At 41.3% G+C, this 26,446-nt stretch overlaps 3 protein-coding genes across 5 annotated transcripts; 1 reads left to right on the forward strand and 2 right to left on the reverse strand.

Annotated features, from left to right (window-relative positions):
* Positions 1–13,188: 13,188 nt before the first annotated feature.
* On the reverse strand, positions 13,189–14,550 carry LOC143886086 (protein ANTAGONIST OF LIKE HETEROCHROMATIN PROTEIN 1-like). Its single transcript, XM_077390062.1, has 2 exons — positions 14,002–14,550; positions 13,189–13,923 (listed from the first exon to the last, which is right to left on the reverse strand). The coding sequence occupies exons 1-2, from the start codon at positions 14,548–14,550 to the stop codon at positions 13,189–13,191; spliced, it is 1,284 nt and encodes a 427-aa protein (XP_077246177.1).
* A 3,093-nt stretch (positions 14,551–17,643) lies between these two features.
* On the forward strand, positions 17,644–22,149 carry LOC143886818 (kinase-interacting family protein-like). Of its 2 annotated transcripts, none has more exons than XM_077390952.1 (3): positions 17,644–17,797; positions 18,662–18,771; positions 21,106–22,149. In XM_077390952.1, the coding sequence occupies exons 2-3, from the start codon at positions 18,702–18,704 to the stop codon at positions 22,020–22,022; spliced, it is 987 nt and encodes a 328-aa protein (XP_077247067.1). In that variant the 5' UTR covers positions 17,644–17,797; positions 18,662–18,701; the 3' UTR covers positions 22,023–22,149. The 2 variants fall into 2 exon arrangements, with proteins under 2 accessions (XP_077247067.1, XP_077247068.1); XM_077390953.1 differs by having other exon boundaries at positions 17,650–17,797; positions 18,696–18,771.
* Positions 22,150–23,274: 1,125 nt separating this feature from the next.
* LOC143886328 (BTB/POZ domain-containing protein At3g19850-like) lies at positions 23,275–26,194 on the reverse strand. Of its 2 annotated transcripts, none has more exons than XM_077390277.1 (3): positions 26,041–26,194; positions 24,846–25,946; positions 23,275–23,905 (listed from the first exon to the last, which is right to left on the reverse strand). In XM_077390277.1, exons 1-3 carry the CDS (start codon positions 26,101–26,103, stop codon positions 23,489–23,491), a joined length of 1,581 nt encoding a protein of 526 aa, XP_077246392.1. In that variant the 5' UTR covers positions 26,104–26,194; the 3' UTR covers positions 23,275–23,488. The 2 variants fall into 2 exon arrangements, with proteins under 2 accessions (XP_077246392.1, XP_077246390.1); XM_077390275.1 differs by having other exon boundaries at positions 24,816–25,946.
* Positions 26,195–26,446: the final 252 nt, after the last annotated feature.

Below are 26,446 nucleotides of genomic sequence, written 5' to 3' on the forward strand. Positions count from 1 at the left end.
CCGAAGAGCGCAAAGAATCGATAAATCTATTTAGAGGGTTCAAATAAGTGTTGCTTGGTCCTATGAGGATAAACCGGAAGCGTGTCTTGGCATTGTTCAACGTAAGTCACCCTCAGCTTCAGACATCGGGTGGAAAAGCAAAAATTTCAAACGAAGAATACCAGATATCAAGTGAAGTTAATGAAAAATTGAGAGAAGACTTTCGGACAACAAAGTCATGAGCATAGAACATGAACCCCAAAAAGAATACTTGGGCTATACATTACGATGGAATTCTAAGTCAAAGTAATCAAAGGGTAAGGGCATTCCCGCATTTCAAATGAACAAAAAAAGAAAGATAGAATCCAGAGACGAAAGGAGAAGGGAGCATGCCCCACGTCAACTCCTTAGAAATATCAGAATCCCGAGAATTTGAGTCGGTTTTAAAGCATCTTCAGCATATAGAGAAGACCCTGAGTCTTAGAATACTGAGCATCAGTGCAAGATCCCAAAGACAAAGTGGGAATTCAATCAGTCAAGTTTGCGCAGTACAGATGAAGTCTTGCCAGGAAATGCCGCCAGACTCCTAAAAAAAAAAAAAGGAGAGAAAAAAGTTCAAAGCCATTGAACCTTAGCCATTCAAAAAGTTTGTATGCCAAAACACCAGAAGGCCATCCTTGGACGCCTGCGCTTTAAACGCCAAAAATCCCAAGTTTGAAAAATCCTTTTGCAAACACCTTTGAGCCTCAACAAAATCAAACATTCTTTTCAAACACCCGCAAACCAGGGGCAATTCAGCCCGAACTACGTCTGACCTGATCCCCAACTCTTCGGGGGTACGTAGGCAACCTGATCAATTCAGGTTCGGTCAACCTTTGGGATAAAAATCAAATTATTCCCTTTCAACCTTTGGGATAAAAGTCAAATTATTCCCTTTCAACCTTTGGGATAAAAGTCAAATTATTCCCTTTCAACCTTTGGGATAAAAGTCAAATTATTCCCTTTCAACCTTTGAGCTTAAAAGCCAAATCATTCTGTTCCAAACCTCAGCGAACCACTCGAACCTGATCCTCCATTGTTGGGGTACTTAGGCAACCTGGCCAATCCAAGTCTAGTCGAAACTTTGAAATCCAAAAGAAATATCCAACCGTTTTGAACCCCAGCCCACTTAGAAAGTCCTTCTGGTGAACAAGCAGAGGTTCAAAGTAAAAAAAAAAACAAAAAACGATGGAGTCTGAAGACCCGCTAGGCTGAAAACCCGAGAGGGCGGTCTAGGCAAAATTTAGGGTCATTCACCCGCTAAGTTGACAACTGAAAAGTCGGCTTAGGCAAAAGTTAGGGTAGCAGGCCCGCTGGATTGAAAACCCGAAAGGGCGATCCAGGCAAAAGTTAGGGCAAGCGGTCCGCCAGATTGAAAACCTGACAAGGCAATCTGGTCAATGGCAATGACTTCCTACAAAAAAAACGAATCATTGAGATGGAGAAACAGTCTTCAACCAAGGTAAAACCTCGGAGTCCAAGTAGTGCCAGCAAGCTTACTTTAACATTCCTCTAAACTGGGGGTATTGAAACCGAGCAATCCGAAAGAGATAATGACCAGGACATAAACACCGAAAGAGGAGAATTGTGCCTCTTGACACGGTCTTCGAAATACTCTAAGAGTGGCTAAGCCATACCCTTGAAAAATAAAACATCAGATCCAAGAGTGAGTCGAAAGCGAGTCGAGTCCTCCGAACAACAAGAATCTTCTTTGACCGAGTCCTTGGAAATCTATTCTTCCTTCATATTTGTGTTCCCTTTCCTTGCAAAGTCAAAACTGTCGGATGCTGGAAGAATGGGAGCGTGTCCTCCAAAATGTGAAGAAAATTCAGAGTAAATCCTGGTTTAGGTATCAGAAGGGGCAGGAGACATCTTGTTCAAACCTACCCGAGACCTTAAGCCTCCAAAAGTGAGCCATGCGAAAGAAGAGATTTTCAGACTCAGCCATCATGGTTATTGTCCTATTCTCTCCATACAAAAAAAAAAAAAAAAAAAAACTTTGCATCCTCAAGCCTTCATGAAACGAAACATCTTTTCTTCAACCATCATTGTCTTGCCTTCTTAAAACTCCTGTCATGGAAACACAATATACTAGGGGCATCTTTTATGACTTGCGTCATAAAAGATGTCAAGCGCACAAAGGCAATCAGTAACAATGTCTCAAGCAAGTAAGGATAAGAGGGGTACAAGCACATCTCAAGCCTAACCTCTAAACTCCTCAGTTGAGTCCTCTCTTCAGAAGAGTCAATTCTCTAAGAAAATCAGTTTCCCAAGCGGAGTCTAGAATTTGCTCGCGCAGCCTTCAATCCCCGGCAAAATCAGAAAAAAATGGTCAATATCCAAATCCCTGCAAGTTATCTGAGTCCAATTCTCAGCAAGGAACTCATACTCCCAATTTCCTCGGCAAGAGGCAATCAGTCTAAAAAAAAAATCATCATTCGAAATCAATCAATTCTCAGCAATATCACTGTCCTTCCAAGGCTCTTCGTGGTTTGTCAGGCAGGCACATCATGGACCCTTGCTCCCTGAATGGCTCTTCGTGATCTGTCCTTTAGGATATATCATGGACCCGCTCTCCATGCTCATTTCATTCATCTCCATTACTTGTTATTCTTGTTGGGCTCTTCGTGGCTTATTGTCATGGACCCCAAATTTCATTCTAGGCTCTTCGTGGCTTATTGCCATGGACCTTAGATTCATTGCGTGGCTCTTCACGGTTTGTTGCCGTGGACCCTCGATTACTTCTTGGCTCTTCATGGTCTACCATTCAGGTATACTACGGACCCATGCTCCCCGATTGGCTCTTCGTGATATGTCCTTCCAGAAATATCATGGACCCACTATTCATAGTCATTCCATTCATATCTTTTACATGTCATTTGTTTCTGCATGTTGGGCTCTTCATGGCTTATTGTCATGGACCCCAAATTCAATGTTTGGCTCTTCACGGAGTATTGCCGTGGACCCTTGATTCCTTTCTGCTGGGCTCTTCATGGTTTCTTGCCATGGACCTTAGATTCATTGCGTGGCTCTTCACGGTTTGTTGCCGTGGACCCTCGATTACTTCTTGGCTCTTCATGGTCTACCATTCAGGTATACTACGGACCCATGCTCCCCGATTGGCTCTTCGTGATATGTCCTTCCAGAAATATCATGGACCCACTATTCATAGTCATTCCATTCATATCTTTTACATGTCATTTGTTTCTGCATGTTGGGCTCTTCATGGCTTATTGTCATGGACCCCAAATTCAATGTTTGGCTCTTCACGGAGTATTGCCGTGGACCCTTGATTCCTTTCTGCTGGGCTCTTCATGGTTTCTTGCCATGGACCTTAGATTCATTGCGTGGCTCTTCACGGTTTGTTGCCGTGGACCCTCGATTACTTCTTGGCTCTTCATGGTCTACCATTCAGGTATACTACGGACCCATGCTCCCCGATTGGCTCTTCGTGATATGTCCTTCCAGAAATATCATGGACCCACTATTCATAGTCATTCCATTCATATCTTTTACATGTCATTTGTTTCTGCATGTTGGGCTCTTCATGGCTTATTGTCATGGACCCCAAATTCAATGTTTGGCTCTTCACGGAGTATTGCCGTGGACCCTTGATTCCTTTCTGCTGGGCTCTTCATGGTTTCTTGCCATGGACCTTAGATTCATTGCGTGGCTCTTCACGGTTTGTTGCCGTGGACCCTCGATTACTTCTTGGCTCTTCATGGTCTACCATTCAGGTATACTATGGACCCATGCTCCCCGATTGGCTCTTCGTGATATGTCCTTCCAGAAATATCATGGACCCACTATTCATAGTCATTCCATTCATATCTTTTACATATCATTTGTTTCTGCATGTTGGGCTCTTCATGGCTTATTGTCATGGACCCCAAATTCAATGTTTGGCTCTTCACGGAGTATTGCCGTGGACCCTAAATTCCTTTCTGCTGGGCTCTTCATGGTTTCTTGCCATGGACCCTAGATTCATTGCGTGGCTCTTCACGGCTGGTCACCGTGGACCCTCAATTACTTCTTGGCTCTTCATAGCTTATGGCTATGAACCCTTGATTCTCAGTTTTTCTAATCCATTAATCACTCAATATCTTTCTTGCAAGGTTCTTCGTGGCTTATTACCACGGACCCCGGATTATGGCTTGGCTCTTCGCGGTTTGTTGCCGTGGACCCTCGATTTCTAGTTTCCTAAAAATAAAAAAATATAAATAAATTTCGTTCCGCGAGGCTCTTCGTGGCTTACTACCATGGACCCTCGATTCCCGTTTGCTTGGCTCTTCACGGTTCACCACCGTGGACCCTCGTTTTCTGCAAGGCTCTTCATGGCTTATTACCATGGACCCCTGATCAAAATTTTCATTCAACTGTTGTTCTTCCTTGTCTAATTTGGTGAAAAGCTGGACAACAACTCTCTCTAGTTATTTTGTTGTCAAGTCATGGTCCGTCGTTCCACAGTGTGCCGTCACCCAAGTGCGGAGTCAGGAATACCTGTGTGACCGATGTGTTACTCGAGTGTGACCGATGTGTTACTCGAGTTATTTCTCTGGTGGGAGGCTATCTCACCAATATGTTTTGAATGCTGAGTTATGTGTCCAGCATTTCACCAAATTAATATTAAGTCATGTTGAATGTGAAATTTTAAAACGAAAGTCTCTCTGAGAGCATCTTTGAGAGCATCAAGCCAATAATCAAAATCCTTTTCATTCAAAACCCCTGAGGCATCCCTTCCCTCCAATTCGAGTGAGACCCCTGAGACATCTGTTCCCTCCACGAGTTCAATCTTTGTAAAATAAATTTTGGGCCAGTCAAAATGTGTTGTCTGTTCAGCTTTGACATTCGCGCGACAAGCACACTCTGCCAAAGAGGGGCATCTGTAGACACCCCATTTTGACAAGGCCCTAAACCCGCATATTCGAATAAAATCCCGAGGTCAGACGGAAAATGAATGAAATTAATCCGAGCAAAAGAGAATGTGGGGCCCGCTTGTGTGGAACCCGTTTGTGTGGGACCCGCTTTTGTGGGGCCCGCTTTTGTGGGGCCCGTTTGTGTGGGGCCCGCTGGTGTGGAACCCGCTCGTGTGGGGCCACTGATGTGAGATCCGCTTATATTCAAATTTCTTTCAATCATTTTTTTTAAATTTAAAAGGACAAGAATGGCATCCGATGCCATTTGTGATGATGGGTTTTGATTTTTTTTGAAAAATCAAGAGAAAATTAAGAAGTTAGGGGGGACAAGAGGGGGACAAACAAAGATGATGATGACTCTCCTCATGATGGGTCTCCCCACTCAAGAGGAGAGCTTGATCTCTCGTACAGGAGAACCAGAGGAGGGAACCAGAGAGGAAAAAAAGAAAAACCAGAGGGAAGAGAAAAAAAAAAAAAACAAAAAAAGAGAAAGAGGAGAGAGAGAGAGAGAGAGAGAGATCTGCAGAGGGGAGAGAGAGAGAGAGAGGAGAGATCTGTAGAGAGAGAGAGAGAGAGAGAGTCTTCTCCTCCGGCAACCCAGCCGGAATCCGGCGAGGCCAAACCCATTTCCGACCGGCCATCCACCGATCACCACCACCTTCTCCGACATCCTCCCAACCAACCACCGGAGCTCCACCGGCATCCACATCTCCTCCACCCCACCTCCAGCGGGCCCCACCTCCAGCGGGTCCCACATCAGCGGGTCCCACATCAGCGGGCCCCACACAAGCACGACTCTGTCAACACCTTCCTGGATCTCTTGTGGCGTAAGTTCATTTTTTTTTTAATTATTCATTCTTTGCACTACACGGGTCCCACAGTGGGTCCCACAACGGGTCCTACAGCGGGTCCCACATCAGTAGGTCCCACAGCGGGTCCCAGCGGGTCCCACAACAGTGGGTCCCACAACGGGTCCCACAACAGTGGGTCCCACAGCAGCGGGTCCCACATCAGCGGGTCCCACATCAACGGGTCCCACATCAACGGGTCCCGCAGCGGGTCCCACAACAGCGGGTCCCACATCAACGGGTCCCACATCAACGGGTCCCACAGCGGGTCCCAAAGCGGGTCCCACATCAGCGGGTCCCACAACAGGTCCCAAAGCGGGTCCCACAGCGGGTCCCACATCAGCGGGTCCCACATCAGCGGGTCCCAAAGCGGGTCCCACAGAGGGTCCCACATCCGCGGGTCCCACATCAGCGGGTCCCACAGCGGGTCCCACAGCGGGTCCCGCAGCGGGTCCCGCAGCGGGTCCCACAACAGCGGGTCCCACATCAACGAGTCCTACTATGAATAGTAGTTTTGAATAGTACTTATAAATAGTAATCATGAATAGTAGTTTTGAATAGTACTTATAAATAGTAATTATGAATAGTAGTTTTGAATAGTACCTATAAATAGTAATTATGAATAGTATTTTTGAATAGTAATCTTGTATAGTAATTATAAATAGTAATTATAACAGTCTTCAGCACAGGAGTCAGTCCTTCAGTCAGTCCAGGAGTTTTTCCTATCATCATAGGGGTTAGGATTCTGTCCATCCTCTCATCAAGTCGTGATCTTTACCCGCTCCTGCAAGGTATAGGATGCTGTCCAACCCTTGCCGAGTTATTTTCCTGTTCGTTCCCCCGCAAAGTATAGGATGATGTCCAACCTTTGCGGGATTCCAGAAGTCTCCCTACCCTTATGATGATAGGATTTTATTCTCTGGTGTAAAAAAAACAACAAAAATATTTCAAAAATACTTGAAAACAACAAAAACATTTCAAAAATACTTGAAAACAACAAAAACATTTCAAAAACACTTAAAAATTCAAAAACATCTGAAAAATCAAAAATCTCAAAAAATCTTGAGTCATGTGCAGAGTAGTTAGGAATTCTGTCCGAACTACGGATGGCTTGATCCCTAGCTGAGGGGTACGTAGGCAGCTCAGGCGTGCTGCTGGCACCCTGAGTTCAGTCACCATTTTTAGACACCATTTTTACACCCTTTCACCATTTTCAGTCACCATTTTTTGTAAATATTTCTCACAACTTTCACCATTTTTCATAACTTCAAAACCTCCAAAAAATACAAAAAAAACTTCAAAACCTTTTCAAAAAGATCTTCCCCTAGAGTTAGGAGTCTGTCCAAGATATTTAGGGTGTTTTAGAGTTAGGAGTCGGTCTTGATTTGTATTGATGTGGTGTGTCCTGTCGTGTGAGTGTCCCTAGAGTTAGGAGGCCTCGAGTCGATCGGTCAGACACTTAGTCGAACCGATGGCTAGACTAGGAAGCATATAGTCAGCCCATGGTTTTCTTTATGTTGCACAGCCTAGATACACATAGGATGTAGGGCCCACCTGCATTAGCTTAAGGCTAAACAACCTGCATTAGTTAGGACATATAGAGAGTCCTAAAAATCACAATCCACTTGAATTTAAGCAATCACACAAAAAGCTTTAAAAACTAGTCGAGTCTAGTTGATCGAGTCTAGGATAGCGGTCCTAGAGGTTTAGGCATTGTAGTTTAGCATAGGACACCGAACTACGTTGGCTCTGATTCTTCCCGAGGCCGGGATACGTAGTGCAGCTAGGATGGATGGCCATCCTGGTCCGAGTCAAGTCCTACATTAGAATTTTAGGATTTGTCTTGTTGAGTCGTGTGTTGCGTATTTTGCTGTGTTTTCTTATTTTCATGTACAGATCCTATACCTTTAGCTGTAGCATGCATGTGCTTGTCCACCAGAACTTAGACACCAATTAGGCATGTCACATATAATCTAACTATTCTTAGGCGACATATCTTTCATTTCTTTTGTGTGTGCTTCTTATTCATCTCCGAGACATGCATGATTAGCTAGACGTTATCTCGGAGATATTCGTTCCCATTTCACATGATTTTCTCCCAAAACTCTTCAAAATTAATAATAAATGGCATAAGAGACCAGGTGCTAGCACTTGGGCGAATTGGGGGCGCCTAATCCCTTCCCCATTCGTCATCAGGCACGAACCCTTTGTATCTCTGGTTATCTGTTGCGACAGAGCACAGCATGGGATCCAGGGCCCACTTCCTTGGATGGCGACTCTTTCTTTGCTTAAGGTGCGTCTCGAATCCGGGCTAGTCCCCGAATCGAGAGGTATCTCACTTTACATCGCCGCTCATGCTGTGAGGGGCACTCTTTCGAGGGTTCCTTGGTGGGGCTCTCCTTCACGTGGATGATCTAGAGACTCGCGCGGGGGCCCGTCTCCTCGCGCGCCCGTCCCGGATCTGGTTCCACACCATGTCTTTATTTATTTTTGGCTGATTGTTGCAACTTCTTTACCTTTTTGCAGGATTTTGCTCATTACAGGTCAGGACTTTACAAGCACATTACCGGAGATGTCCTGGGAGGACACGCTGTTAAGCTGATCGGATGGGGGACTAGTGATGATGGGGAGGATTATTGGGTCCGTTCTTAGTTATCCCCTTCAAAACTTCAGTACTATTACATCTTTTTGGGTTTTACTAAGTGTGGTCTGTTTTGCAGCTTATTGCAAATCAGTGGAATAGAAGCTGGGGTGAGGTATGTTTCTATTAAGTTCTCTTTCGCCATGGAAAAAATATTTTGGGAGAGTTCTATGTTAAAATTTCAAGCCCTCAACTAAGTTGATACTTGGATTTGGCAGGACGGTTTGTTCATGATCAGAAGAGGAACAGATGAATGCGGGATTGAAGCGGATGTGGTCGCAGGATTGCCTTCATCCAAGAACTTGATTAGGAACTATGCCGGTGTGGATGTGGAATGTGATGTTGGTATCTGATTGTGTACTAGTCTACAAACTGGCTCCACTATTCATCTAATGTACAAAAAACAATTATGGGCATCTATGCTGATGAAGTATGGATGCTATCTGTCTATTGAAAGAAACTGGATAGCTAAATCCAGGGTTCATGGTTGCTATTTGTATATTGAAAGAAAATGGATAGCTAAATCCATGGTCCAAAAACTTATATTAATAGATACTTGCTTGGTTTGTATGAAAACAGAACTGGAATCCCTAGTCCAGTTGCTTTTTTCTTGCATGACATCATTCAGATTTGGGTTCGATCCAAATTGTGTTGGAGAGACAGACTTATGTCTTTGCTAAATTGATTCGAATCTTACTGATAATCTGCTCTGTAGTTATTTGAAATAGTTATTTGAAATTTTCACGGACTAGCTGATTGTGTGCATGTTCTAATCAGGTGCAAGGTTTTCTTGCTTGAAGCATCCTAGGTGAGAAAATGCTTGAAGAAGACTTATAGGCAACTTGAACATCCAATTCAAGCCCATATCTCATGATGCAGCCATGGATCCACCTACCTTTTCTAACATCCATTAGAAGAGCAGATGCAGAGAGTATACTTAGCATGGTGGCAGCGTTTGGTCTGTTACCTGCTTCGACCATCCTACCAAACATTGCAATGGCCTCATCAGCAAAGCCCATATGGAGATAACCAGAAATCATTACATTATATGAGATAACATCCCTCGTTGTCATCCTATTGAACAATTCTTTGGCCTTGTGTACTCTACCACATTTAGAATACATACCAATTAGAGCAGTAACTGCAACCAGATCAAGATGGACATCTGTCCGTATAAACAACAACATCCCTCTCTGAAATCTCCTCAAACACTAGACGGGCATCCTCAATACAACATCCCTCTTTGAATACAGCTGCAGAACTTCGCTGAAATGATTGGATTTAAAATACCCAACAATGATTGAACTCCAAAGAGAAATATGTCTGTTAATAATTTTACTGAACACCCTTCTTGACTCTATTAAGTATCCAAAACTAGCATAGCAATTCAGCAGCTTGGAACCCAAAAAAATGTTACTTTCAAACCCAAAAGTGAAAATGCAAGCATGAAGCCTTCTCAGAGATGCAACATCTTGACATGTTTCCAGCAAAGAAACAAACCTCTCTACAATGGATAGTTCTTCAAAGACTGGCCTTTTTGCTTTTTGCTCCAATACTAGTCTGAAAGGGTTTGAAATATTTAAAACAGTTGTACTGAATTAGTTTCCACTGGAACAACTTTGTTGATACTTGAGTACTGTTAGTTCAGCAGAGACAATGGTTTCCTTATTCATTGATGCAAATATGGTCTCTTTGATGCAAACAACTCAAATGCTTCCTTCGATACACCATCTCTAATCATAACAGCCATTGAAAAATAAAAATTTCTAATCATAACACCAACAGTGGGAATATCTCAACTTACGAAGCGCATAGGAGCAACAGTAACTTCATTACATATGATATAGAAATTGGAGATTTGAGGCAAAACAATATAAAATTAACATTCAAGTGTATTTAACATTCGAAGTAAATGATTTGCAGTAAATTCAAGTGCAAATGATTTCCATACAAACCCAAGTATATTTAACATTCGAAGATTAAAATAAAACAACTACTAAAGCTAAAAGCCACGATGCAAGATCAAAGCTGTCCTTGAAAGGTGATATTCTTCCACTGTAACTGATCCTTCTGTAAGAAACAACACAGTGCAACCTAAGTGTAAGAGGAACTGGGCACAACAGAACTTGTTGAAGCTTGGGAATCCGCATGAATGTTCGTATCTTCTTTTATATCTTTCGTACGGCCACTAATGCCATGGAAAAACGCATTAAAGTCAGCTTCAGCCTCCTCCCTACTCCTATAGGAACGAAAGCACGCTCCACTAAACCCGTTAACTTGAACATGACAGTGTTGCCAACTGTCATAAACGCCTACCTGCCTTCCCTTAAAAACGACATAGAACTTGTTTTTCGCCATTAACCTGCAGAAATGCACATAGAACATCGAAGTACTACTACATTAGTTGAAGTGTTCTTTTATACCCATTCCTGACTGTGCAACCATCCCCGTCCTTGGTTATTGCTTCTGGTAAGTATGGAATTAGTAAGTTGGCTTTTGTCCCACAAGATTAGAAGATTAAAATCTAATCATAACAGCCATTAAAAAATAAAAATTCTAATCATAACAGCAACAGTGGGAATATCCCAACTTGAGTTACAGTGACAATATCCAAAACAACAATGGCAATTGATTTATCTAGTATAGAATTTCAATAACTAGAAAGACTGAAAGAGGGTTTCATCATTTCTGTCATCAACTTTTAGAGCCAACAGTGGGAATATCCCAACTTCCTGAATGATAGGAGCAGTATTTTCAGTCTAAAAATACAAAGCAATTTTCAGTGTAAAATTTCAAAGTCCATCAAGCAACAGTACCATGGTCATTTCAGTTTCTTACCAATACCCAATTGGACCAATTTGATGGTTATGATCGTCTGATTGATACAACTTTTCGATCCGCAAATGGACTAAATAATTTTTACTTTTGCATTTCAGAACATCAAATATAACCAAAAAAAATAAGTGCAAATAAAGAAAATGCAAAAAAACTAGCAGAAACACAAGCCAGAAAAGCATCAAAGATACTAGCAGAAACCCAAACATCCGTATCTCTCAAATGCAAACAAACAAAGCATAGTACCTACGAGTGCAAATCCACATAATACATAAACATGTTCCATGGCATCAAACAAACAAAGCATAGTACCTACGAGTGCAAATCCACATAGTACCTACGAGTGTAAATCCACATAATACATAAACATGTTCCATGGCATATCCAAACAAACAAAGCATGGTAAACAACATCTACTGATAATAGCAGCATCAAAGACCATAGTCGGAGGAATGGCGGACAGTAGAGCGACGATGAAGGAACTTGTTGACAAACAATACACGCATGTCCTTCGGGCGGTTCAGAAACCCACGACCCTCTTTTCCGTTTACAACCAAGTAGTCGTAAATGTCACAAATGTCACCACGTTCAAGGCCCTCTATCTCCTGTAATGCTTCCATCACCTTCTGGCATTGGATATCACCCCTCTCATTCCTAGCATGAAGGGCGGAAGCCATGTCCTTCACGCTTTGAGTGAAATCTAGTACACACTCCTTCATGTCAGACACACCTCTCTTCTTCTTCTTAGAAGAAGCAACAGATTGACTTCCACCTGCAGCAGCACTTGTTTCCATTGGAGTACGTGTCGGAGTGCGCTGCGACCGCTGCCCGACCTCAGGTGGCGAAGTCCTACGAGGGGAAGGTACCTGAGGTATTTCTTCGGTCGGAATATAACTCGGCATGTCGTCGTACTGAGACCCAGTACCAATAAAATCAAATTGAGACGAAGTGTGTTCAGTCTATTCACTCTCCTCATTGGCCACGTTGACGACGTAGGCCTCCTCCTCAGAAGGCCGCATAACATTCTTATTTGTTTTTTTGTAGGTTCCATGTGCATATTCATCTCCAAATATTTCAGCCATCTCCTCATAAAAATCATGACGCTGACTGAAGTACCTCTTCCTGTTAGGATAAGACTAGGAATAAAACAAAAGCAGATCAGTTGAAAGCTAGCGGTTTGCATTATATAACTAAAAACACCATGGACATGCTTATAGTTAATACCTTCAAGTACTCCATGGCAACGTCCCTTGTAACTACGATTTTCTTTTTCTCTTCATCCCATCCAAAGCCACTTGTGGCAAGCATCTCAGCCACAATTCTGTAGTTGCCTTTCATTGTCTTAACATGGTTTTTCACTTGTTCAAATGTCAAATCGGTACCGCATGCCTTATTAACTTCAAGTAGTGCATACTTATACGCACTCTTCTTGAAGCCGTTGGGAATTTTGCCCCCCTCTATGGCCTCATGCCTAAGGGCCTGTAATAACACCAAGTCCATCGCAGATGTCCACGACGCATTTTTTCCCTTACCTTCATCAACCACATATTTTCCCTTTCCATCATCAGCCGATCTTTCCATTCCCTGCCTCATGTAACAATATCATATCATAATCCATAACAACATTCATATTACCTCAAAGATACACATTAAACCTTCCACTGGAACAATAAAAACAAACATGCATGAAATCCCATTACAGTACCATAAGTAATAAGATAAAACTTAGAGAACCACAACAGTTTACAGTAGCATAAGTAATAAGATAAAACTTAGAGAACCACAACAATTTACAGTACCATAATTCCCATAAGATAAAACTTAGACAACCACCACAGTTTAGTGTTTGCAGGACCATAACAATACTTCACTTAAGAGTATGAAATTAACTACACAATCCAAATTTCAAAACAAAATAAACAGTTCGACATCAGTCGGCCGTGCCGTAATCATTCCACATGTCACTACATATCTGCTCCCGAATCCGATTTCCTTCCCTAGCATCGGCTGTTCGGCCCAATCGTGGTGCACCTTCACGTTCTTCTGCCTCTGAATCATCTTCATCGGGAGCTTCTCGGCGGCGGCGGCGGGCACGTCTACCTTCTACTTCAGCTACTTCCCTATCAACCTCAACAATATACGCATCATTCGGCATCACCCCTCGTAGGAAGTTGTGCACAGCACAACATGCCATAACAATGTCAACTTGCTTTCCATAGGCGTACATTTGTTCGCATGTTAGGATGGGAAAACGCTTTTTCAGAACACCAAAAGCACGCTCAATAACATTTCGGGCTGAGGAATGCCTGTAATTGAAAAGCTCTTTCTTTGTCCGGGGTGCGCGACCTCTCTGTTCACTTAGATGGTACCTTGTAACGCGGTAAGGAGTGATAAAATTGCTTAGTAATGGGAAGCCTGCGTCTGCAAGGTAGAACTTCCCAGGGTGGCGGGTAATTCCAAAGTCGTCAGCGATGGCGTCCCCTAAGATCCTAGAGTCCGACGCAGACCCTTCCCATCCCGCGAGAACAAATGTGAATTTCATGTCAAAGTCGCACGCGGCGAGTACATTCTGCGTTGGGTGGCCCTTACGACCAATAAATCGCTTCTTCATTTCGGCCGGTACTTTTGCAGGGATGTGTGTCCCATCTATCGCGCCGATGCAGTCCTAAACAATTACAAGTGACGGTGTTACTGTTATGTGTTACACTAGAAATTACATATAATTTTAACGGAAGGAGGTTACCTTAAAATAAGGGTACCATCTTGGATTTTCCGCAATCTGCGTAGGTGTCTCAGAAGAAGGTGGTATTATAAATTGGTCTACCATAGACAGAATGGCACGGAGAACCTTATTAAAGTAACGACTTATGGTTTCTCCAGACCTTCGACAATAAACTTTCATGCAACGGTTCCTCAGGTTGTGTGCAACTGTGTGCAGGAAAATCGCAACCTGTTCGTCAACATTGCAGTGGATAGTGTCCTTTAGGGTGCCGCTCTCCTTAAAAATATTCACGAATCGTCTAAAGCATTCGACGTTCATCCTAAGGAGATTATGACAATGCTCATCGCTCTCTACTACATAGTTCACGAAACCGCGATCAGTGAGATAGTGGTTCTGGTAAGGACCCCTTTCTATGAAAAGCCCTTGTTCGGCCATTACCGTCATTAAAAATAAACACGCACCAACACAAACAACTGAGGCCACTTCGTCAAGCATATCATCTTCATCGTCACTGCCTCCACTTCCCTCGGTATAGACATCAGCATCTATTTCCCAGTCATCGTCCTCCATCCTGATGTCTTATCGCAGTTGGATCAAGTCTAACGTAAATAATTCCATCAAAATTACTGCCGTGTTAGTAACCATTTCATGAGTCAAAAATCGAACCCAACATAACCGTGTCGTGTAATAGTTGCAAAAAATCACAAACCCACAGCTTCCCGTGTGTTGGATCCATTGATTAAAAATATAAAAAAAACATGTAAACAATGCAATTCATGTGCACATTCGCATCAGAACAGCCGTAATAGCACAAACCAAACTGATTTCCTTTTTACGGTTGAGAAAATGTGAAAACATCTAGTAAACAATACCATTAAAGCCCAAATTAAAATTTTCATTTCAGCAGAAGCCAATCAGAGGGGAACAGGGGAAGAAATGATTACCCCAAAACTCCATTGAAATAGTACTGGAACAGGGAAGAAATGCGGCAAAATACACTAACAAATAGCAGAAAAACCCAAATAAATAAATGCATTTCGCCATTTTCGACCAAAAAACCCCACAAAGCAAACTGATTTTTCTCACTAGGGTTTCAGATGCATCGAACAATAAAACCCCCAAAAAAAATTAAACCAGTCGAATATCAGACATGCAAACCAAGTTATAGCAAGGGTTTCGTCATTTTTTTTATGGGTAGGGTTCCAAAGAACAACAAATAAACCCCAAATAGAGAACCCAACACTTCACAATGCAAGAAAGCCCTCAAATAGATCTACCATCACAAACCGTTGATTCAAAAGGGGGGAAAAAATTGAAAAACACGAACTTACCGGACTGGCCTTCCGCTTTTTGCTTCTCGACTTCAGTGGAGAGGGGAACGAAGAGGAGCTTGAGGAAGAGAGAATGGTGGTTGTGGCCATGAATGGTCGTCTCCTCTGTTTAATTTTTTTTTTCTGCCCTCACGTCCTCTCGGCTCTGTAGGAAATGCCTCGGGCAGAAAGAACGAATCTTTTCGTCATGCCAAATCCCTTCTAAATCCCATTCTCTTCCCATTCTATACAAAAAACCCCCATTTCTGGGTTTGCCATTCGGCATGGTGGAGAACGCCACGTGGGCCGACAAGCATCCAACAAGCCTAGTGGTCAAACAGAGAAAACACATCCAAACGGTGCTCTCGAACTTCATTCGGAAATGAAATCCCACCCCAATCCCACATTTCATAGCAACCAAACAGAGCCATAGAGAAAAAGAAAAGAAAAGAAAATAGGAAGCGACAACTAGCTGCTTAATAAGGACATCAATTAATGGCTAACATCAATGGCCGTAAAAAAAAAATTGGACTGTGTAAAAAGGAGGTCCAAATATATATTTTAGGAGAGACTTCTTAAAGACAATAGAGAGGGGATGCAAATCTTAAGTAGGGCTTGTTACAAAAGTCTTCTAGGGCTTTGGAATCTAGCGAAAGGGGTGATATTCTGAAAAAAATATCAAGGGCATGCAAAGTACGAGACGAGACAGAAAATACATCTGATGGTCTAGTATCTATAAAAAAAAAGCTGCATAGCCCTTAATTGTTCTTGATTCACACACCTCGTCAGAAGACCCAATGTAACAGATCAAAGAAACTAAATGAATAAAAAGGCTATTTTGAAAGCTCTTCTCAATAGCGAGAGAAATTGAGGATGAACGAAGGAGCTTTGGGACGGAATGGACGTCAGGTGCGGCAACGATGGCTGAGTATAGAAGACTACAGGATGGTTGGCTTCCATGAGGATCTGCAGTTACAAAACTCTTATCCATTTTTTTTTTTTTTGGGCGAGGAGCAACAACTCGAGGATTAGGTAGATAATGGCAAAGAAGATGACAAGCAAGTGGCCACAGCGAAAGAATGATTTACTGTGGGTTGTTTTTGGGTTTTAGAGAGAAAATGGAGGCTGGGCTTGGTAGTGAACTAGATTATTGAGGTTTGGTGGGTGGAGGCCGGGCAGACGGCCAACCGGCTGCCCGCCGGAGAATGGAAACTTTGTGGTGATCAAGGCACAGTCCGATCTACCGCTTTGATACCATGTTAAATTTAGGATTTCACTAATCTCAGATTTATTTTCATTAATAATAGAGATTGCTTAAATAAGCAATTATTGATAAAGATAAACATAAGAAAAGAGATAAAGATAAGAACAAGAGATGAAGATCTTCCTAATCTAAATCAACTTCCCTAATCTAATCATCTTCCCTTATCTAATCATCCTAATCTAAACCAACTACCTAATCTGCCACCATGCAATCCAACGGTTAGATCCACATATCTTAACATTATAGAGCCTAAATCGTTCAAACAAATGGATAGGTTGATGTAATCATACGTAGGGGTGTTAATGGGCCCAGACGGCCCGATGGACCAAAAGGATCCGAATATTAATGGACAAGATTTGTGGACAACAACTGGATCCAAATCTTGTAGATTGGATTTATACCCTTAGGCTTGAAATTATTTCGTATAACACAAATGTAACCACAAAATCTAGTATTTTTCAAAAAGTACAGTGGATGCACTTCATAGGATGATCCAAACCATTCATTTGTCCGGCCACAATGTAAATAGGCTGAATCCATTAGATCATTTCTATAGGATGATCCTAACCCTCCAATCTGTAGAGGGACTGCACAGTATAGAAACCTCTACAGAGCGGCAGGTTAGGATTATCCTATGGAGATGATCTATGGGCCACAACCAATTTACATTGTGGCCCAACAAATGAACGGTTTGAATCAGCCTGTGAAGTGGGCCCATGCTAGGATACTCTCGTGGATGGCTGATTCGAAATGGATGTGTGACCTAGATGAAGAATGTAGATCCGTTTAGGGGTGCAATTAAATACTTAATCAAAATAATTAACAATTAAAATATTGCGATTTGCTGGTCAAAACCCATCATTTGTAACAAAAGATAAGGGCATTTCAGTCATTTCCCACTCCTCATCACCACCGTCCGTCTCACGTGTCACGATCTTGATGGCAGTGTCGAAAATCAAGGCGAGGCAAACGCTGTTGCCATCGCCCATACTGGAACAACCCTAAAACATTTGAAAACAGATTCCACGTGTCAATCGATGAATGGTCGTAATAAAAATTGTTCGAGTAATTTAACCCCTCCCTTTGTATAAAGCCCTCTCACTTTCCAAACATCCTAATTCTTGTTGCTTGCCATTTGAACTGCATTCTCCGGTCACCGGAGGAGACTTTCCGGCCGGTTTTTCCCCGCTAACTCGTCGGAAAACAAATATAAAGTAGGACGAACGTTCTGCTCTCTAAAGAGGTAAAATCTCTCACTATCACTCCCACTAATCTCTTTCTTTTTTGCCTAAACTTTTCACGTCTTCAATCCTTCGTATTTCCGTGATTTTTTTATTTTTGGACTTCTCTCCGGCGAGGGTTTTATGTTTCTACCTCTGTTTTGGTATTTTCACCCCCTATTCTCTATCATTTAAGCTTTCATCCAATGGGCTCGCTTAGTTCATTCTGAACTGTTTGTTCGTAAAAGTCGGTGAAATTTTCTAGGACTGAAACCGGTGGAAGGTGCCAAAATCAGGGGGTGAATTGAAATATAAACTCTGTATGTGAAATGGTACTTTTGATTTAAGACTTTCAAGAAAGGGGGCTAATACTTGTACCTCCTGTTTTTGCATTTTTTCACACCTCTCTCATTTATTAGTCTGGTTGGCTTGTACTGCTACTGAAAAATTTAAGTTCGTAAGGACCTGTGTAAGACATTAAAATGGAGAACAGGGGTGGAAGGTACCATAACAAAGTGGTTTGGAAATATCACCATTCTTATTATATACCATTGTATGAGTAGATTGAGTTGAGAGAAGAGGTAAATGGTGTTTTCAGAGATGGGTCTATGATGAATGAAAATTTATATGTAATTTTACAATAGTCTTTTGGTAAAATTTACATTTACCTCTTCTCATCAACCCCGTTATGTACATTTTACTGAGAAAAACAGAAGATTGGTTGAATCTCTTGTTTTGGGTAGTTTCGGCATTGGATTTTTCAGACGGATTTGACGGGTTTTAATGCAACACCTCGATTCTCGGGACGAAATGTCTTTTCGCTTAAATGATTCTTCTTCTGTGCTTTGTCTCTTTCATGTAGTCTGATGGATTTCTGCTATTTGCAGAGATCTGATATTATCCTTTTACGTGTTTGGGCAGCACAAAATGACGGGTAATTATTTTCCATCTTGTCGAATTTCCAGCAGGCCATCGTGGCTTCAAGCGACTCTTGCAGGTAATTTTAATTCTATAATAAAAACTAGAGTAAAAAATAATCGACCTGAAATTACCAAAATATCCCTGATATAGTGATATTATCCTTTTGTTTGTCGTATTTACATTTTTTGAAGCTTATGAAGTTTGAACTGCCTCCTTCGAGCTCATTGGGAATTGTAACGTCTAATGAAAGATGTTGAGATAAAAGCAAGGGGTGTTTCTACTAAAACAAATGGCTGTAAAAAAAAAAAAAAAAGCAGGAAAAAGGGGTGCCGATTGAGAGAATGGGGGGTTGTCAATGTGTTTTCTTTTTTCACGAGTTGTCAAGTCATTTTGTCAAATGACCAAAACGTCCTCAAGTTAGATTGTATTTTTCTGGGTGTATTTTTCGTATATTTTCACGGGAAAAGTCCTATTTTTTTACTGGGAGGTTGAAAGTTACAGAGGATTTCTCTACTAAGAGACGCAAAGGATACGGATTTTGATCTTCATTTCACTTTGTCTTGGTGCTTACCCGTCGCTATTCTTTCAGAGAAATAGATGCTTTTTGAATGATGACGAAAAGCCAGGAATATTTTGTCAGTTTTGAATTTTGAAATTCAAACTTATAGCATGTTACAAAACAATTTCTATCACAGAGCTAGCAACAGCTAGTTTTTAGTCCCTTTCTCTTTGAAAACAGAAGGAGGACAACGTAGAGTTATAATCGGGGTATTGAAAACTTTAGCAAAACGGACGTTTTCAGACGTTTGAATTGGGATTTTAAATAGACTGGCACTTCTGTAATTTTTCTCTTTTAAAATACATCTATCATAAAGGGTACCCCTCCTTTTGCTACAGCCACCTCCTATTCTCCCAGCCATCTACGAGTAAGAAAGGGGTGGTTTCCCTACGCAATACCTGCTCCATTTTCATTATTATACATCTTATTGTTTCATTTGAAAGTTGGCTGGTGAGAAAGTAAAGTCGTACTTCTCAACATTATAAAATTGAAATTGTATGTATTTCATGAGGAAGTCTAGAATTCCTCGTATTTCATATTTAACCAATTAATGATATGGATATCTTTTACCTTAGTTTTAGAGAATGCTGTATGTACTTCAAATTAAATGTATATCATTTACATTAGTTTTAGAGAATGCTGTTTGTACTCCAGAGAAATTATATGATGCCCGACCGTGAAATTTACTAGGGCAGAGTGTCAAAACCAAAACCAAGGAAGCATGATTCTTCCCTGGGAGCCTTCGATTCCCGCTTTCAATTCCTGTTTTGATTTCTGCTTTCGATTCCGCTTTGGCAATCTTGAGCAGGATTCTCCCCTGGTGAGCCTTCGATTCCCGCTCTGGCAACCTTGGTCAAAACTCTGTCCTTGTAAATTACACGGTCGGCCACCATATAATTTCTGGGAATGATGTATGTGTTTCGAATTAACCATTTAAGATATATCTTTTACATTAGTTTCAGAGAATGTTGTATGTGTTTCAAATTAGTTTTAGAGAATGCTATATGTATTTCAAATTAAATGGGTATTTTGGTAAAATGACTAATAGAATCATTCATTATTTTTTTTTCCATAAATAAAACGACAAAAAATGAGTACTATATAAAGACGAGATATTTGAATAATTGTACTCGAAATTATTGGGTCCCATGTCAGGGTTTGTTATACCGGATGCAAATTGTAATAATTGAGATGGGTGAAAATAAGCAAGACAAGTGTTTCTATGCTTCATTGTGATCTCGTGATTTTCTGTTTTAGTTTTCAGGCTCAAGAAGCCTGTTGGGCCCACCCACTTGATTCTGATTTATTTCCACAGAACTTAGGTGGGCCCAAGCGCTTCTCAAGCTCACAGTACCATTTCTCATACGAACTTGTTTCATTGGCTTCTCGTACGTGAAGCTTTGCTAAGTATTGAACAAAAACATATCCAAGTCTTCGGATTTCAAACACAATTAATTAGGGTTTTGCACGATTTATGGGTACGCGTAGAGGTAAATAATCTTTTTAAATTGAGGAATGATTATAAAATTCCCGCGATTTACAGATCCTCTGCTTGTTTTGAGTAAAGTAAATTCACTTTAACATTTTTTGAATATTTTTTGTTACATGATCCAAAACATCTCGTATCTGCCCCATACCGTTACTTCCTTTAAATGCTATGGAAATACACCTATGGAATTGGTATTGCCACCCCCCATTTTAAAGTTTTTCTTGAACAATACAATTTATCTATCAGTTGATTTCGATTCTCATTGACTTACCAACGGCTGTTTGGGACAAAATTTCACCCCCCTCTTTTAATTCTAACTTTTCTAATGGTTATTTTCGTCATTTGCCAAAATTTGGCCCCAGATATCGACCAGAAGATGCAAAATCTCACCGTCAACATTCCTGAAGAAGACGAATCAGATTCCTTTGCTGAACGTGCAGAAAATTACTACCGAAAACGCCCTCAGCTACTAACCCTCCTGCAACAACTCTACAACAACTATCTCTCCTTAGCCGACCGTTACTGCCTCAGCCTCAAAACCCAATCCCAAATCCCCTCTTTCCACTCCGATCTCGACGAAGACAGTTCAACCGATCGGACGGTCAGCATTCCTCCCTACCCAGATTCCGACGCAGAAAGTTCCCTCTCTTACCAAACGCTAAACCCAATTCTCCAAAAACCTACACTAACCTCAGATGAATCCATTATCACCGAACTCGTCCTAAAGTCCGTGGACAATGAGATACTCCTCCATGAACTCGAAATTCAAAGTCGGTACGAGTCGGAATCTACACGAAAGATCGAATTACAGAAGAGTCTATTGGAAGTGATGGAATCAGAGAGATTGGTTCTACTGAACGAGAATGCGAGGCTAGGGTTTCAGGCCGCGGGTTTCGCAGAAGACAACAAAGGGTTGGTTTCCGAGGCGGTGTTTATGAAGAGGAAGGCGACTGAGTTGGCTCGGTGCGTGTTGAAGATGAGGGATGATCATAGGATTTGTTTGATGAGTCGTAGGATTGGGGATTTGGAAGGGCAGATTTATGGGTTGGAGAGGATAAATAAGGAGTATTATGAGGAGATGGTGAGGAGGGAAGAGGAGAAGAGGGAGGTTGTGAAGAAGGTTTGGTTACATGTGGAGAAGCTCAAGGCTGAGAATGCTAAGCTGAAAGAAGAAGCGGTTAGGGGGCGGGAAGGGTGGGGGATTTTGAAATTGTGGGACCGGGTTAAAAAGCTTGATTTGCTTTGTGTGTGTGGGTCCCATTCAGGGAAGTGCTGTTGAGCGATTCATATGCTGACATGTAATGTAGATTTGAATGGATTCTTGAGTTGTTTTTTTTGCCTGGGTTATGAAGTGTATTTTGGTAATTTTGTGTAGGTGGATTTATGCAGGCAAGGATCTTGTCGTAGTAGGTAGGGTTGTTTATTTTGTTTGTTTCCTACACAATTACATGGTGGGCCACCTTCCAAACATTTGGATACGGTGATCTTGGCCGTCTGTTGCTGTGTTTTTTTCATTTGAATGTTGATCTCTACTTTTAAGTTTTTTTTAAAAATCTGTTTGGACGCTGCCAATTGGACGGGTAGAATCACTTCGGATGCAATTTATTGGAAACTTGATGGTGAGCCCTTGTGTTGCGTAGGGGTGCAACTTGGGTGGGGCTCAACCCGAACCTGACGGGTTCAACCTGATTTTGGCACGGGTTGGATTGGCATTTTCTCGGGTTTTGTTGAGTTGGGAAAAGCCAACTCGATTTAATTTGGGTTTGGTTAGGGTTGAAGCCTTGCCAACCCGACCCGAACCCGACCTCTGTCTTCTAGTTTTCTCATGTTTTTCAATGATTTTGCTTTTATGTCTCTGTATTTTTCTATTCTATTTGGCCCGAGATGAACCTGACTCAACCCAACCGAAACCTAAGCTGATTCGATTTGGAGGCGGGTTGGGTTAGGGTTGACCATTCTCAACCTGAGGCTCAGTTACGGTTGGGTTATGGTTGGTCTCAACCCAACCCGAGTTGCACCCCTAATGTTGCGGGGGCTCAACAAATGAATCGTTTAGATCTTGCTATATTAGGTTAGACTTAATCTGGGCCATTGATGTTTTGGCCAAATCTGTGATACACCGACCCTACTATTCCTAGACATAGATTTCCAGTAGGGGTTTTTTTTATGCTTGGTCTGACTCGTCCGGTCCGCAATCTACTGACTCATCAAGAAGCTCAATCCGAGTCGACTCAGTTTTTTTAGAGCAGTTATCCCAGTCGTAACTCATGAGTAGGGGACCGTATCTCACAAAGCATATAATAATGCTATTTCCAGAATACCCTGCAACCCACCGGCCAACTTGCCCCTTAATAGTTTTTTGTTTTAGGTTAGTAAACAATGAAAACCAATCCTCATCCAACCCCAAGCCATGTTCCCCACCCACTAGGCCACCATGCCTTCTTAAATGTGGGAATTGATATTTCCACCCCGTTATCCAGCATAAGCATATTTTCACTCTCTTTTGTTTCTTTCCTATTTTTTACCATACATTTGCTAATCCCTAAATTGCCCTTCATTCAACAATCACAGAAAAAATACAAACCTGGAACATTTTTTCACACATCCCCAAGAGAGTACTGAATTAAAAGTCTATTTTCACCTTACATTTGTAAATTCCCAAATCACCCTTCACTCAACAATCACAAAAAATTACAATCTGTGAGATTTTTTAACACTTCCCATGAGAGAGAGAGAGAGAGAGTGTCAACATAACTTTGGCATGGCTCTAGTGAGGGCAGGTCTACTATAGACCTTGTTCTTCACAATCTTTGACATCTGACCCTTCATTTCTTGACACACTTTCTCTAGCTCGATCACCCTGCATTGCATTCTCTCTAATTTCACCCTCATTTCTTCCTTCTCCGATGAGAATTCTGACCATCTTTCGTGCTCCTCCTCTCCCCCATATGAAATTGAACGAGTCTCGGTCGAGTTGGGCGACTCTAGGATGCTATTTTTGCTCTGGTGTTTAGATTGTTGTGACAAGAGTGCCTCAATAGCTATGCTTGGCGGGATCCTTGGGTTCTTCGCGAGGTCCTTACAACCTTCCAGGGTCAGCTTCTCATAGTTTAGGCATCTGCATAGCCTAGTTCGCTCCTCCGGATTGAGTGCTGGGTGGGACTGGAAAAAATTCGACCCAATTGTAACTAACTAAAATTAGCAAGCTAAACAATGAACAATCTGTACATCCTTCTTATTTCCCCTCCTTCTATGTTTCTATGATTTTATATGGTTAAAACTAGACCATATTGTTTATCTAAGACAAAGCAATTGGACCATCAATAGGAGGGTTTCTTATTGTTTAAATTTCGTACCGATCTGAATGATAATAACTTGTCTGATCAGCATTGCAAATGGAAGATTAAAGCAAAAGATGAGCAAGACTGAAAATTTTCGTTGATTGGATGGCTAGGATCAACTAATTGGTGCCATTGTTGAGTATTGGTCTAGCCATTGTGGGGCCCAAATTTTGGTTGACATGAGAGAGAAGCTTAAAATAAAGGTGAGGGGAGGTGTTAAAAGCAGGTGACAGAAGTTTAAATGGAGAGATGGATGCCAAAAAAAAATGAGGGTGGTTGGTAATATCAGTGTCATGGAGTAATTAGAGAAAGTAGAGAGCAAATCAGCAAAAAGAGCACACACCCATCAATATTAGGGAGTGCATTAAATTTAAAGCAATAGATAACAGAATTGAAACAAGAAAGCAAAGAGCATTGATTGCAGGAAATCTATCTATATGAAGAAGAAAAATGTGAGGAAAAGCATTAAACAATTGGATACATTGATTTTAATGAAGGTGGATTCAAACGGAGGAAATGAATTCATATTGGCACTGCCATGTTTTGATAATTACACTAAGTCATTTTGTCTTTTGTTATACAAACAGCTGCCAAAGGTAATTAAAAAGACAAGCTGAATCCGTGCAATTATTAAAAAATGGTAGTGCCAGTATCAATAGCCTAAAAGAATCCTCAATAGAGTGATGAATGTCCATCATATGAAACATGAGGAAATGGGTTTAATCTCTTACCTCAAGATAAATGTCTATAGCTCTGTATACCTCATCAAAACAATCTCTAGCAGAGTCTGGCAAGCTCTCTGCAACAGCAAGAAACTTTGAAACCTTCAAGCTCTGATCAGGAGAGATTTCTCTCATGTATTTATCAATTAACCTCCCACCTTTCTTCATCTTCTCTGAACACATTCCGTCATCTTCATTAACAAAGACTCTAACTAATCTCAAAACAAGATTAACATCATAAACAGCACCATCATGCCCTAAAACCAGTAAATCATCCAAAGTAGCTTGATCAAGCATCCCACCAATCAATCTCTCTAATTGAGTCATACAATCTTTGCTCAGACCCAAACCACAAACTACCCTCATAACCCAAAACAACCCTCTACAAGAAAAACCCACTTTGCCCACTGAAATTACACCATTAACAGCATAATCTGCAAGACCACCATATTCAGACCTTGACCCAATACCACCTGGTCTCTGAACAGCTGTTTTAAGGTAGTGGAGGAGGAATTTGGTGAGGATGAGGCTGTTATTATCAATTCCAAAAGAACCCATGATTTTGGCCACCTTTTCTATAATCTTTGGGGGTAAAATAGTCAAATCATCAAACCACCATGTTCTGCTAGAGCAGGGCTTGATGATATCAGGGGTTTTTGTTGATGGGGAGAATTTGAAATCAGATGGTGTCTCTGGTGAAGAAGAAGAAGATGATGATGGTGTGAATGTTATATCTGAATTTGCAGAAATCTTAACAAGAAGAGAATTGATGAGTTTTTCAAGGAGACCAGATAAGTCTGCATAGGAGATAAAGGAATCAGAGGCCTTCAAAGATGTCAAGATATCATTCCAAGTCCAGTAAAAAAGCCCTTCAAGAAAGGTCTCTGTTTGATGTAAAAGATTGCACGTTGTGATTTCCTCAGTCATTTCAAGAAAGATTGCAGAGCAATGGAGGAGAGATATGTTTGAAGGACTTAATGGAATTTTTCCCTTGTTGTAGCAGAATCTTGAAACCAATTCAAACCCATTTGGGCCACCAGGAAAACCATTGATTTTGATTACTGAACCTTTAATCTGGGTCTTTTTCTTTTCTTGTTTTATCATCTTTTTCAATTTTCCTGAGAATGTTGAGATAATCTTCTGCAGAAAAAAGAACAAAAAACGAAACTCATTTGTAAATTCTAAGAATAGGTATGATTAAAAAGGACTAAAGAGCTTTGAAGGTTGGGATTACCTGATTGAGAAGGAAAGTGTGTTGGCCATTGACAAGAACTTTCAGATCACAGAGTTCTTGCATTGCTCCTTGGAGTTGAACAAAATCAAGAAACTGAGAAAGAGAGTGAGTGAGAGGTGGTGGGAAGGGAAGACAGGAGATTTCTCATTATATATATCTTCAGATTTTATGCATAACGAAGGCCATTGATATTGGCACTATCATGTTTTGATAATTGCACTAACTCATCTTGTCTTTTATAATCTAAATAGTTGTCCAAGGTTATTATAGTTCCTAAAAGCTCTGCAAAGCCAATTAAATAAGAAAAGCCATGCTGAGTTTGTGCAATTATCAAAACATAGTAGTGCCAAGACCAATATCAGTAGGGTAGAATAAGTATTTATTGAGACTTTAATTTGCCTTTTCT

This window comes from Tasmannia lanceolata, unplaced genomic scaffold, assembly GCF_043159265.1.
Source record: "Tasmannia lanceolata isolate RefF3 unplaced genomic scaffold, GAP_Taslan_0.1 ptg000011l, whole genome shotgun sequence".
NCBI lineage: Eukaryota > Viridiplantae > Streptophyta > Magnoliopsida > Canellales > Winteraceae > Tasmannia > Tasmannia lanceolata.